This window comes from Rana temporaria, chromosome 6 (assembly GCF_905171775.1).
Source record: "Rana temporaria chromosome 6, aRanTem1.1, whole genome shotgun sequence".
NCBI lineage: Eukaryota > Metazoa > Chordata > Amphibia > Anura > Ranidae > Rana > Rana temporaria.
The window spans coordinates 31,161,424-31,176,103 of record NC_053494.1 but is presented as its reverse complement, the minus strand read 5'-3'; the positions used below and the strand labels follow the sequence as shown (position 1 = coordinate 31,176,103).

General features: G+C 41.1%; 1 protein-coding gene across 1 annotated transcript in view; it reads left to right on the top strand.

The window, feature by feature from the left end:
• LOC120943343 (deoxyribonuclease-1-like) overlaps positions 1-13,636 on the top strand; it is a 38,091-nt gene extending 24,455 nt beyond the window's left edge. Inside the window, exons 4-9 of the mRNA XM_040356584.1 lie at positions 930-1,016; positions 2,832-2,947; positions 5,363-5,475; positions 9,586-9,740; positions 11,964-12,060; positions 13,575-13,636. Coding sequence (XP_040212518.1) covers positions 930-1,016; positions 2,832-2,947; positions 5,363-5,475; positions 9,586-9,740; positions 11,964-12,060; positions 13,575-13,628 — 622 coding nt within the window. The 3' untranslated portion in view covers positions 13,629-13,636. The remainder of the gene's footprint in view (positions 1-929; positions 1,017-2,831; positions 2,948-5,362; positions 5,476-9,585; positions 9,741-11,963; positions 12,061-13,574) is intronic.
• Positions 13,637-14,680: the final 1,044 nt, after the last annotated feature.

Below are 14,680 nucleotides of genomic sequence, written 5' to 3'. Positions count from 1 at the left end.
ACAAGACACTTTAATGACACAAAAACTCCGCTTATATGTGGTTACAGCCTGTTAGGAACGCCCCCCTCACACAGTGGGGTTTCCCATACAGATTATAGGAGACAAGTCGGAGCCGACCATGCAGACACGTTTCTTTAGATAAAGACATCAGTGGAGTTAATTAATACACTGAAGCAATCAGAATAATTAACATACTACTTCTCTAATCATTTAGCCTGATGATACAATACACATCTTTTAAGGGTAAACACAGATCTTCTTCACACAACACAATAGATCAATTAACGTTTAGAATAGTGAGGGGACATTAGCACGTCAATAACCTGTCAGAGGAATGAATCACACATGAAATTCCTTTCTACCTCTACCCATATGGCTAGCAGGGAGCAGTAAACTGAGACATATAGGCAAATGTATCACAGTCATGATAATACATTCCCATCTGTTAAATAATGATATGTGCCCCACTGTATGCGCTGTATAACAAATATGCAGATTTCTACCTTATTTCAGAGTGCTGCTCGGCCCTCGTGTGACTGGGGCCAAGAAATCCCGCTGCCGTCAACCGAGAGGAGGGGAGGAGAGCGGTCACATTAGCAGAGGCATATAAACTGACTACGCTGTCAGGGCTCAGCAGCCATGATAAACCATGGTCAGTTTACAGGGGGAGGGCAGGATCAGCCAGGTATTTTAGATTATAGAAAGAGACAAATTACACAGACCAATCTCTGTGCTGTTTTGCATGCTTTAAGGGAACAGGATTATATATATATATATATATATATATATATATATATATATATATATATATATATATATATATATATATATATATATATTTTAGGGTTACAAACACTTTAAGACACTTTATGCAGTATCGTGTGTGTATGTTTTACTGTTATATTAAAAATTATTTATTTTAATTGCAGCCATTGTAAAAAACCTCAGTATTCCTATGTGGTCAGTGATTCTTTGGGACGGGATGCTTACAAGGAACGCTACCTGTTTGTCTATAGGTGAGATTTACCTTTGAGAAGCCTGTAACCAAGTATCGTCTTTTTACATTTTACCAAGGACACAGTCTACCATTAAACAGGTCTATGTATTATTTTGGCTGCTCACACTAAAATGCTATGGATGCTAGTTCACTTATTACTATACTGTATGACTGGAGGAGCATGTGACTATCTTTTTTTTTGCCATGTGACAGCCCCGGTGCTTTGGCGATAGGATTAGGGCTGTCCTTCATCTCTGTATAAATAATAGATATAGCGAATCGGAGCGAATTAGAGTTTTCACAGAGGATAATTTTCTCATTTCCAGGAGGCTGACTGTAGTGGTGAGGGCAAAAAGAAAGTAATATTGTCCTGCTGGGGTGGATTGCATTAAGGTGATCTTGCTGCTTTGGCACGCATGGGTAAAGCACAAGTTCCCTTTAAGAAAGGTCACAAGCAACGGGGTAACTCTAAACATCACAGACTTTGGGGGTTATTTACGAAAGGCAAATCCACCTTGCACTACAAGTGCAAACTACAAGTGCAAAGTGCACTTAAAATTGCACTTAAAGTGCACATGGAAGTGCAATTGCTGTAAATCTGAGGGGTAGACCTGAAATGAGGGGAAGCTCTGCTGATTTTATCATCCAATCATGTGCAAGCTAAAATGCTGTTTTTTATTTTCCTTGCATGTCCCCCTCGGATCTACAACGACTGCACTTCCAAGTGCTCTTTCAGTGCACTTTCAAGTGCACTTTGCACTTGTAGTTTGCACTTGCAGTGCAAAGTGGATTTTGCTTTTGTAAATAACCCCCTATGTATTTGCTGTAGGGTGTTGTGGTGTGAATGGCCCTTAAAGTAATGGCCTACCATATGGAGATTGGAGAAATTGGGGTCCCCAGGATTTGCACTGCAGGGCTCAAACATAGTTAAAAACCCTGGTTCAGGGAATATTTTATTTTTATTATTTTATAATGGCACTCTGCTACTTTTGAGTAGTTATTACTCAATCTGCATTATGTCTAGGTTAGACATGTGCAGAATGAAAAAATTAGTTTGGATTAGTTAATTAACTAATTTTGTTTAGTTAAATGAGTTAAATTCACTTTCAGAATTCATTTAGTTTAATTTTGATTATTTGCTTTCTAATACAATTTGAATTTTCCGAATTCGACCGAATTTGAATTCAATTCAACCTGAATTTGGAAAATTCGAATTCAATTTTTTTTCAATTCGAATTACCCTGCTGAATTTTTGGAAAAGCTGCAATATTTATTATTCCTTTTCAAATTGGAATCGAAGTAGACTTTCGTTATTTTTGGAAGCGGGATTAGTTTACATTCATTACTATTGTGGTTTGGAATTCATATACACCCGAATTTCCAAATAATGAAAAATGTGTCCAAATTTAGATTTAAATTAAACAAATTGCACATGTCTAGTTTAGGTCAATGATTCAAAAAGTGATGAGGATAGCAGCCAGATAACTAGAATTTTCAGAAGGTCAGCAATGGCAGGGTACATATTTCCTTAGTACATATGCTATAAACCTATTGACATAAGTGGATGCTTTATTCCATGCTGAAGGTGCTTATAATTTGATATCACACTGGGTACAGAACTCTAGGAGAAGCAGTGAACCATTTACTGGAAAGGGTAGGGGAGGATTTTTGGGAAATGGTACTCACTAGTTGAAAACTGCAGTCATGGCTAAAAGGAAACAATTTTTTAGGATAATTGCAATGTTAGTGCAATGTTTATTAGCTCATATAGATTTTATATGTGTTTTTATCTAGAGTTGCACTTTAATTCTTGGAATGTTACATCATCTTTTAGGAATGACAAGGTCACTGCAGAGAACTCCTACCATTACCACGATCATAACCTCTACACTGGAGAAGACACATTCAGTAGGGAACCATTTGTGGTCCACTTCAATTGCCCAAATACAGGTTAGAGTGATGTTCTTAATTTCACTACCCAATAAACTGTATGGTACAGGAAGCAGGTTTATCTAGAGATGCACACAAAGTGAAAATGTGTTTTGTTTTGGTTTAGTTAATAAGTTAAAGGGGTTGTAAAGGTAAAAGAAAATGTCCCTAAATAGCTTCCTTTTACCTTAGTGCAGGTGGACAGATGGAGCATGGGACAAAGAGGTAGACGCATTTCACGCAAATATCAGCGCTTAGTCATTACCTATTGGAGCTAGTCACCACAATCACCTATATACTGCTCTAATATGTTATCATTAGGTTCCAGATGAAATAACCCATACAAATTAGTACTCGGCTGGTGTTACAAAGAAAATCCGGCTAGAATACACGGTACTTACACTCAAATCTGATATAAAGAGTTCGGTCCAAATCCACTGCCAGAAAAAAATCTGATACACCAATTGAACTCGGAGCAAACTCGACACATCAGTAATCATGACTCTGTCCCTACTATTACCCTACTTGTGTTTTTGGCCACCTTGGTGTGTTACAATGACTTGTGTTCTCTGTAACATTATTATTATTATACAGGATTTATATAGCGCCAACAGTTTGCACAGAGCTTTACAACATGAGGGCAGACATTACAGTTACGATACAATTCAATACAGGAGGAATCAGAGGGCCCTGCTCGTTAGAGATTACAATCTAATATAAAGTTAATTAGAAATCTAACGGGTAGAGTGGAATCTACTTGGAATGGCCATTGTAGGTGTGCATAACTGAATTTAAAGCAAGTAAGTTGGAACCATGTGACCTAACCTCATAAATCTACAATAGTTGCCTCTTGATTCAGCTAGGTAGCAGTAATTTGCCCATCAGAGCAAAACAAGAGGTTCACTTTAACCACTTCCCGACCACCGCATGTATATGTACGTCCACAGAATGGCACGTACAGGCAAATGGGCGTACATGTACGTCCTTGCCTTTCCGCGGGTCGGGGGTCCGATCGGGACCCCCCCCTGCGCTACATGCGGCGGTCGGGTTCCCTCGGGGAGCGATCCGGGACGACGGCGCTGCTATTCGTTTATAGCCGCTCCGTCGCGATCGCTCCCCGGAGCTGAAGAACGGGGAGAGCTGTGTGTAAACACGGCTTCCCCGTGCTTCACTATGGCGCTGCATCGACCGTGTCATCCCCTTTATAGGGGAGACACGATCGATGACGTCAGTCCTCCAGCCACACCCCCCTACAGTTGTAAACACACACTAGGTGTACACTAACTCCTACAGCGCCACCTGTGGTTAACTCCCAAACTGCAACTGTCATTTTCACAACAATGCAATTTAAATGCATTTTTTGCTGTGAAAATGACAATGGTCCCAAAAATGTGTCAAAATTGTCCGAAGTGTCCGCCATAATGTCGCAGTCACGAAAAAAATCGCTGATCGCCGCCATTAGTAGTAAAAAAAAAAAAAAATTAATAAAAATGCAATAAAACTATCCCCTATTTTGTAAACGCTATACATTTTTCGCAAACCAATCGATAAACGCTTATTGCGATTTTTTTTTACTAAAAATAGGTAGAAGAATACGTATCGGCCTAAACTGAGGAAAAAAAAATTTTTTATATATGTTTTCGGGGGATATTTATTATAGCAAAATGTAAAAAATATTGAATTTTTTTCAAAATTGTCGCTCTATTTTTGTTTATAGCGCAAAAAATAAAAACCGCAGAGGTGATCAAATACCACCAAAAGAAAACTTTATTTGTGGGGAAAAAAGGACGCCAATTTTGTTTGGGAGCCACATCGCACGACTGCGCAATTGTCTGTTAAAGCGACGCAGTGCCGAATCGCAAAACCTGGCCTGGGCATTTAGCTGCCTAAAGGTCCGGGGCTTAAGTGGTTAATAGTGGAACCACAAGGAGCACATGCTAAATTTCCCATCACCATCATTTATGGGTTAGGGGGATTAGGTGACTCCCACATGACAGTAATTGAGCTACAACAACAAAATGTTAACATAGTTACTAGTCTTTCCCTGCCCTACTAAAAGTGAGTGTAATAATCACCTTTCCAATTTCTCTAGGAGATTTACCCCAATGTCCTGGTCACACACCATCACACATGAGGGAAAATCTGAAGGATACGGGAAGATGTAAAAGTTGACAGATGTTTTAGTCTGAACCTTAATTTAAAAAATTTAAGTTATAGACATGGTTTCATTTACAGGGCTAAAACTTAGCTTTGGGCAAATTAAGTGATGATTGTGACTGATATAAGAAACTGTTTTGTGGACTGTCTCTGTGGTATCTCCTAGAAAAAAAAAACGACATATTATTTTCAATGGATTAAATCTTTAAGTAAGCCAGAAGCCACAAATACATACCAATACAGGGCCATATATGTCATGATATCATTTTCTTCCCCCAGCAATTCAAGATTTTGTGCTGGTTCCTCTACATTCTGCACCTAAGGATGCTGTTCGTGAGATAGATGCCTTGTATGATGTTTACCGTGATGTGTTGGATAAATGGCAAACTGATGTAAGCACGGTGACCCTGCATGTATAATGATTTTTTTTTTTGTTATATAAAACAATATTCCACATTTTATAGTATGTACTATAAAAAATGTTGACATGTACCTTCCATGGAAATTCCACATGTACATCTAGAAGAGAAATCCACATGGTTGATTATAGTGCTGTATTGTAAATGGCGGTGTTGCCCATAGAGCACCAATCTCATTGGCTGCTTTCTAAGAAAGTATAGAAAATGGGTGTTATGGTTTGTTTTTTGTAAAGGAATGATTGTGCTGCTACTAGCCACCAGTCTGAATCTCTCTTTCATGACCTAGATACATACAGTGCCATGAAAAAAGTATTCCTGATTTTTTATTTATTTTTTGCATATTTGTTACATCTAAATGATTTAGATTAAACAAATTGTAATATAACACAAAGATAACCAGAGTAAATACAAAATACATTTTTTAAATTGTGATTTTGTTTATTAAGGGAAAAAAGCTGCCCAAATCTGCTTGGCCCTATATGAGAAACAAATTGCTCAAATTACTTTATTCAAATCATGAATGAACTGTGATTAACCAATTTTTTTGGAAACGTTAGTTAAATTTCACTTGCCACACCCAAGCCTGCTTACTGCCAGACCTGTTGAATCAAGAAATCACTTAAATAGAACCTGTCTGACAAAGTGAAGCATGCTAAAGGATCTCAAAAAGCAACACATCATGCCACAATCTAAAGAAATTCAGGAACAGATAACAAACAACGTAATTGAAATGTATCAGTCTGGAAAGGGTTACAAAGCCATTTCTTTGGGACTCCAGCAATTAAACGGTGAGCGCCATTATCCGCAAATGTAAAAAAACTTGGAATGGTGATGAACCTTCCCAGGAGAGGCTGGCCTACCAAAATTACTCCAAGAGCACAATGATAACTCATCCAGGAGGTCAAAAAAAAAAACAGAACAACATCTAAAGAACTGCAGGCCTCAGGTAAGGTCAGTGTTCAGGATTCAACAATAAGAAAGAGACTGGGAAAAAATGGCATCCATGGGAGAGTTCCAAGGCCAAAACCACTGCTGACCAAAAAGAACACAAAGGCTCATCTCGCATTTGTCAAAAAACATCCTGATTATCCCCAAGACTTTTGGGCAAATATTCTGTGGGCCAATGAGACAAAAGTTGAACGTTTTGAAGGAGCATTAGAGGTGGTCTCCTTGGTGAGATGGTGTCAAACTCCTGGCTCTCTGGATGGACATTCCTTGTTGCCCTTCTCTTCCTGCTTTTGCTCTTTTGAGACTTTCTTTCTAAAAAATGTTGATAACAATGTTGGGTCCTGTATCCTGACTTCTGCTCCTATTGGAGGTTTATCACAGTATGGAACCTGTTATATCTTTGAATTTATATTAATAATGTTGATGGGTTCACTTTGGGGTTGTACCCCTGGACTAGTCCCTTGCTTCTAGTAGTCTAAAGGTTGCGAGTACTACCTGATTGAGGTATGAGACTATACTGGCATCCCTTGATTTTGATAATACTGTATTGCCTTTAGCCTAGGTTCACACTGCTGCGAATTCAAAATCGCGGTAAAATGCGCGATTTTACCGCGATTTCGCCGCGATTTCGGCCGCAATTTAATGTAAATCGCGGCCCGAAATCGCAAAAAGTAGTACAGGAACTACTTTTTGAAATCGCAGATGCGGCGTCGCACTGATTAGGACAGTGCCATTGCCGACAATTGCCGCCGATTTGAGATGCGATTTGACATGTCAAATCGCATCTCAAATCGTTCCAAATCGTACCCAGTGTGAACCAGGGCTCAATGTTCTTCATAGCCTCAGCAATGTAAAAATGTCTACTAAATTGTATTACTCTATTTTGTGAAAATAATACAAATAATTACATCTGTAATGCCCCGTACACATGATCGGATTTTTCGTCGGAAAAACCTTGGATGGTCATCCAAGGTTTTTCCGACGGAATTCCACTTAAGCTTGGCTTGCATACACACGGTCACACAAAAATTCTCGGAACTTTCGACCGTCAAGAACAAAATGACGTACAACATTATGACGAGCCGAGAAAATTATGTTCAATGCTTCTGAGCATGCGTCGAATTGTTTCTGAGTAGGCAACGGAATTTTGCGCGTCGGAATAGCTACAGAGACAAACGGATTTTCCGATAGGAATTTTTTCCGTCTGAAAAATTGAGAACCAGCTCTCAATCTTTTGCTGGCGGAAATTCCACCAGCAAAAGTCAGATGGAGCCTACACACGCTCGGAATTTCCATTCAAAAGTTCACATTGGACTTTTGCTGTCAGAAAATCCGATCGTGTGTACGGAGCATAAAACTAACACAGCATTTCAGAAAAAGAACATCATACCAGCAGTCACATATGGTGATGGTAATGTGATGGTCTAGGGCTGCTTTGCAGCTTCAGGACCTGAAGGAGAATGTCCAGTCATCAGTTGGTGACCTCAAGCTAAAGCGCACTTGGGTTATGCAGCAAGACAATGATCAGAAACACACCAGCAAGTCCACCTCTGAATGGCTTAAAAAATTAAGGTTTTGGAGTGGCCTAGTCAAAGTCCAGACTTAAATCCGATAGGGATGCTGTGGCATGACCTGGTTCATGGTCAAAAACCCAGCTTTTTTCCCTTAATAAATGAAATCATCATTTAAAAACTGCATTTTTACTCGGGTTATCTTTGTGTAATATTAAAATTTGTTTGATGATCTAAATCAATTAAGTGTGACAAATATGCAAAAAAAAAAATCAGGAAGTGGGCATATACACTTTTACAACACTGTACAATAAGAATGTGACTGGTTCCTACAGTTCCTAATATAGCACTGGAGCAACTTTGTATCGGTATTAATGATGGACAGTGGCAATATAAGAAATAGGAGATAAGGCAAAAGAGTAACCAGAGAAACTAGAAAAGGGGAGGGCAGACATGAAATGAAATATAAGAAGCGAGCAAGTGTAAAAAGATAAAAATTAGGAAAATTATTTTATAGAAAGGCTACCTAGCATATTCAGAAAGAGAAAGAACATAGAAGGTGAAAATGAGAGAAAATCAGTATATTACACAGTCATCATTACAGGAGTCACAAAATCTATGAAAAATGGGCAAAAATATATTGTAAAGAGAAGACAGCATCAAGGATTCTTTAATAGTAAAGTGATCAATAAAAATTATATTTTAATATTCAGTAGGTAAGATGCACAGGAATAGTTAAAGTGGATGTAAACCTGATTCATGAAATTTGAGCTGGGCACATATATCTGCAATTTATTTGTTATCTCTCTTCAAAGAGCTAAGTCCCAGCTCTCTCATGAACTGTTCCTCTGTTATCAGCCTGATAACTCAGACTTTTTAGACAAAAGCAGCCTGAATCTTCTGTCCGGGGAGGTTGCCAAAATAGATTAGCAGAGAGCAGGTCCTATTACAAAACACCTGAGAGTCTCTGCCTATGAGGAGAGGGGGGTGTGCCTTTCCTCCAATCAGCAATTTTAGCTATCTTGGCTGTATGCCCAGACATCACACTCTGTTTTAACCAGGAAAAGAAAATCTCCCAATACGATCTGAACTTTCTAAACAGTATATAAATGTGAAGACAGCAGATATAAATGTAAAACCTGTGTAGGGAGATTGGTTTAATTCCTGTGTTTACTTCACTGGGTGTATGGAGGGTTTACATCCACGTTAAGCTCATCAATTTCTGTACATTCTGCTCTTTAGTTATTTCCACAGGAGACAGAATAAAAAATATAATTACAGGGCAATGGGTTATATGCTCTATACCAGGGGACTCCAAACTTTTAGACTTTAGGAGGGCCGTATTGTGTCCCGGGCCCAGCATCAGTGAAAATAAATATGGCTTCAGGGGTTGGTAGTCAGTAGGAGGAGGAGTCGTGCCCCTATTAGTAGGAGGAATATTATCCCATCATTGGTATCAGAGGAAGAAATAGTGCCCTCTTGGTGGCTGTCAGTGGGAGGAATAGTGCCCCAAGAGCCGGTAAAGGCAAGCAAAAGGCCACATCTGGCCCTCGGGCCGCAGTTTGGAGACCCCTGCTCTATAATGTAGGAAATAATTGTGGTATTTTTACTCTTTGTTTTCTAGAATATTATTTTCCTGGGAGACTTCAATGCTGGCTGCAACTACGTCAAAGAATCTGACTGGGACAGCATACGTCTGTACACCTGTGAGGACTTTCTTTGGCTTATTCCTCATGATATGGACACCACTGCCGGGAAAACGCATTGTGCATATGACAGGTAAGTGGAAGAAAAAAGGCAGTTTAGTTTCTATTCTCCTGAAATGAAAGCAGCTGGTCTGGGTACTAGTAACATTGTGCGTTTAGGTACACGCACCCACACCTGCTCAGCTATCATATTGGGACCAGAATCTGTGTCTATGCAGCAATAGACATGAATGGGACTGTTTGCATGTGGATGCATGGAACCCCTGTGCAGGCAAAGACAGCCTTTCACAAGTGCGCCCATACAAATGATGCCTAAAAGCTGCTGCAGCTAAACAATGCACTAAGCGGTACTTACATTCAGGACAGTATGCGTCCAGGGACGAATGGCCGCAACACAGTCTGCTCCAAGCCTGTTAAATCGCAAGTTTCTGTGCACAGCCTGCCATTCTAAAGGATTGCTGTACGCAGATTAGGGTGACGGACCGCATTTCCAAACTTCTATTTTTTCCTAATTCACTAGTTTGGGAGGGGGTGTAGCCTGAACTCTGAGAGGTTAATGATGGGACTTGCAGTCCTTCACTTTTGGGAGGGTCACATCCCCAAAAGTGATGGACTACAAGTTCCAGCATAAAACCCTGATATCTAAAGATATGACTCACCCCAAAAATTGATGAACAACAAGTCCCAGCATGAACCGCTTATATCCAAGGATGTGACTCCCCCCCAAAATTGATGGACTACAAGTCCCAGCATTAACCCCTGATATCCAAGGATGTGACCCCCCCCCCCAAAAAAATTGAAGGACTACAAGTCCCAGCATGAACCCCTCTCTGCAGTCAGCGCCTCATTACCAGTGTTGTCAGTAACGGCGTTAAAATAAACGCTGTTACCTAACGATGCTCCTTTTGAGGGTAACGAGTAATCTACCTGATTACTCTTCCCCTCACGGTAACGCCGTTCCCATTACTTGGGCGGCGTTACCGCAATTACATCTATCTGTGTGTCAGCCATCGGCCATTCAATATTAAAAAGACGCGCCTCCTCCTCTGACTGTTCCGTGATAGGCGGAACACTAATTTTCCCAGCAGAGCCTCTGTTTAGTGTTCAGCCTATCACGGATGCCTTCTCATCCTCAGCCTTGGCCTCGCATGAGAGGACATACGTGATAGGCGGAACACTGAACAGAGGCTCTGCTGTAAAAATTACTGTTCCGCCTATCATGGTACAGCCTGAGGAGGAGCGCGGCTTTTGAATGGATGGCCGCCGTCTGACATCTCTGCAAACAGGAGAAGGTAGGGAGATTGTCAAGGCATGTTTACAGATGGCACAGTGAGGCATGTTGTAGAATATTAAAAAAAAAAGTCAGTTACTTTGCTGAGTAACTAATTACTTTTTCAATGTAGTAACTGAGTCACTAACGCAATTACTTTTTCGGAGAAGTAATTTGTAACTGTAACTAATTACTCTTTTAAAGTAAGATGAGCAACACTGCTCATGACACACATGGTGTTCCATCCACCCCCGGCGCCCAGCCTCACCTTGGAGTATTGAGAGTTGCTCTCAATTCCTGGTAGTTCCCTTCTCTCTGAGCATGCCGCCAGGGAAGATTGAGGAGGAGGTAGGTGGAGCTAAAGCACTAGGCGTGGCGAAGGAAGAAGTTAAATCCTGCTCCACTCTGAATGCTGGGGCCTTGGCCTCGCTCTGTGGTAACATGATGTCACTGGTTGCTAGACACCAGGTGGCCCTAGCAACCAGTTTGGGCAGTGTAGAGCCAGCGATGGAACAAGGTAAAGCGGGTCTTGGCCGGCCAGGACCAAGTACTGTCAGTGAGTAAAGTGACAACCTTTTTTGGGAGCATCAGATCAGCCTGGGGGGGAGGGGGGCTGTGCCAGTTCCATGCTGGGACACTGTATTGTCCTGCAATAAAGGTGCCCGGGACAGACCTGCAAATTGTGGGACTGTCCCGGCCAATCCGGGACACGTGGTCACCTTAACGCAGATGTACTAGTTTGGGAAATACATCTTCTGCACAGGAAGCATCACCGTTTACATGAGTAAATCCACATACAGCCATTCTCAGGGCACTGGGCACTTACGGAAGGCATAGAAAATGCCTATAAACGTTTATGTGAATGAACCCTAAAACTTTTTTGTTGTTGTTCCCAGATGACTTCTCCTGCATTTAGATAAGCTAAATCCAGGAGTGCCAGTGTGAATGAGGCCTAAGTGTGTTTATTGATCCTGATCAGTAAATGTAAGCATCACATCAAAAATTGACCTTTATTTTGTCCTTCAGAATAGTTGTCAGCGGTGCAGAGCTGCAGAATGCCATAGTAGAAGACTCAGCTCAAATTTTCAACTTTCATAAACAGTACAAGCTGACATTAGAACAGGTAAGTCAGTGGAAAAAAATGTTAACATGACATATATATAGTGTTTAAACCCCTTTCACACTGAGGCAGTTGTCGGGGTGTTTTAGCGCTAGAAATATCGACATGTAAAGCGCCTCCCATGCCGCCTGAGTGTAAAAGCCTGAGTGCTTTAACAGTGTGGCACTGCACTTGCGGGACGTTAGAAATAGTCCTGAAAGCTGTTAATGTATATCCCTATTGAGTAGGGAAAATGTTTTACTTCTTTGTGTATGATAAATTTTGATAAAATAAAGAATAAAAAAAATAATGAAATAGTCCTGCAAGCAGCATCTTTGGGCAGTTTGGGAGCGCTGTATACAGCGTTTATAAAACACCCCTGCCCATTGCAATGAATGGGCAGCCCTCCTGAAGCACCTAAAAAGCGTTTCAGAAATGCTGCAACACAGGCATTTTTTTACCCCTTCTTTGGGGTTAAAAGTGGCCTGCTAGTGGGCAAAATCCACCGCTTAAACAGTGGTAAAGTGCCACTAAAATGCTTGGTGCTTTACCGTTAACACACAGGCAGCCCCAGTGAGAAATGGGTCTTATGGAAAAATGTTTTTAGTCTTTTTTTTATGTTTCTGTGCTGACTTGTGTCATATTTCTTTTGTAACTTGCAAAGTGTTCTACGGAAGCTATTGCTTAAACTTACAACTAAAACCTGGAAGCTGATTGGTTTCTCTGCAGAAAGACCCACTTTCATACTGGAGCGTATTGCAGGCATTATAGCGTTAAAAATATTGCCTATAATACACCCTTAAAAATCTGTCCCCGTTCACTCCAGTGTGAAAGCCTGAGGGGCTTTCACACTGAAGCGGTGCGCTAGCAGGACAGTAAAAAAAAGTCCTGCTAGCCGCATCTTTGGAGCGGAGAAGGAGCGGTGTGTTTACCGCTCCTCCTCCGCTGCTGCCCATTGAAATCAATGGGACAGTGCGCCTATACCGGCTGCAATGCGCTGCTTCAGCAACGCATTGCGGACAGTTTGAACCCTTTCTCAGCCGATAGCGGGGGGTAAATGCACCCCGCTAGCGGCCGAAATGCGCCACAAATCCGCCCATAGTGTCGGCGGTAAAAATATCAGCATTTTACCGCCGACGCTATGGGCGTCACAATGTGAAAGGGCTCAAAGGGTGACTGATGTTGCTACCTCTAGCTTTAGTAAATAAACCCCATTGCCTGAGAGCACTGATTCATTCATGCAAATATATTTTTAAATACAAAATGTTATGGTTTCGCTACAGAATCTTCCTTGCAGATCTTTGGTTCCTTTGGCAGATTTTGTTTTTAAATTTAGCAACCCATAGGGGTGTCTGTTTCCAGAACAGAAGCAAATAAGATTTAGCCATACTTTGATTTAAAAAAAAAAATGCAATATATGTAGAATAATTTGGGGTGGGGCATTGACATTTTTATACTGTCTGTTGCAACAATGAACATCATAAAATATTTACCATTAATCATTAATGATTCATGGATTCTCATTTAACTCTCTGCAGGCTTTAGCTGTGAGTGACCACTACCCTGTGGAGCTGGAACTAATGCTAGCTTAAAAGGAAAACAGAAAAGGACGTCATGCTTCGTCATCTGCGTGGGCACGGAGACCCTTGAATGATCCAAGCAACTTACCAAGGAGCAATCACATCCTATCCTATCATGGAAGAAAAAGAATATACTGTATGTTGCATATGTATCGAAGCAGAGACTCTGTCGCCAGACCATTTATTTCAACAACAATCTTCCTTCTAGATTATATATTAGTTTTATTTATTTTTTTGCATGATATTTACATGTGAAACTCTCCCTTGTGTAGACATCCAAAAACTGAGACTGCTGCTGGGCCTTGCCCCCATCTTTGATGGGATTTTAGCAGCCCCAGCAGGCTCAAGTAGAAGGAGGTGAATGGTGGAGAAGCTGGGCCAACACAGAATAATTAGATACTCCCTGAAGAGGAGATGGCTATAATGTGCAAGGAGGGAGGGGGCTGTGCAAGGGAATTGACTCTTCATGAAGTAGTCACATTTTCTAACAAGTTCAAAGACACTTTGCAATTAATCATTGAAAGTGATTCTAAAGCAAATATTTTTATTTCAAATATCTAACACAGGGGTCTCCAAACTGCGGCCCGAGGGCCAGATGTGGCCCTTTGCTAGCCTTTATCCGGCTAGGCCGCGTACACACGGTCAGTCCAAACCGATGAAAACGGACTGAAGTCCAGTTTCATCGGTCCAAACCGACCGTGTGTACGGTCCGTTGTCCTTCGGTCAAAAATGTTAGAACTTGCTTTAAAATCGAACCAATGGACCGCTGCCCGATAGGTCCAAACTATGGTTAGTACACAAAAGCATCGGTTCAAAACCCGCGCATGCTCAGAATCAAGTCGACGCATGCTTGGAAGCATTGAACTTTGTTTTTTTCAGTACGTCGTGTGTTTTACGTCACCGCGTTCTGACCCAATCGGTTTTTGAACCGATGGTGTGTACGCACATCAGACCATCAGGCCACTTCAGCGGTGAACCGATGAAAACGGTCCGTCGGACCATTCTCATCGGTTTGGATCAACCGTGTGTACGCGGCCTCAGTTTTTTTCTGCCTAGCAGAGAAG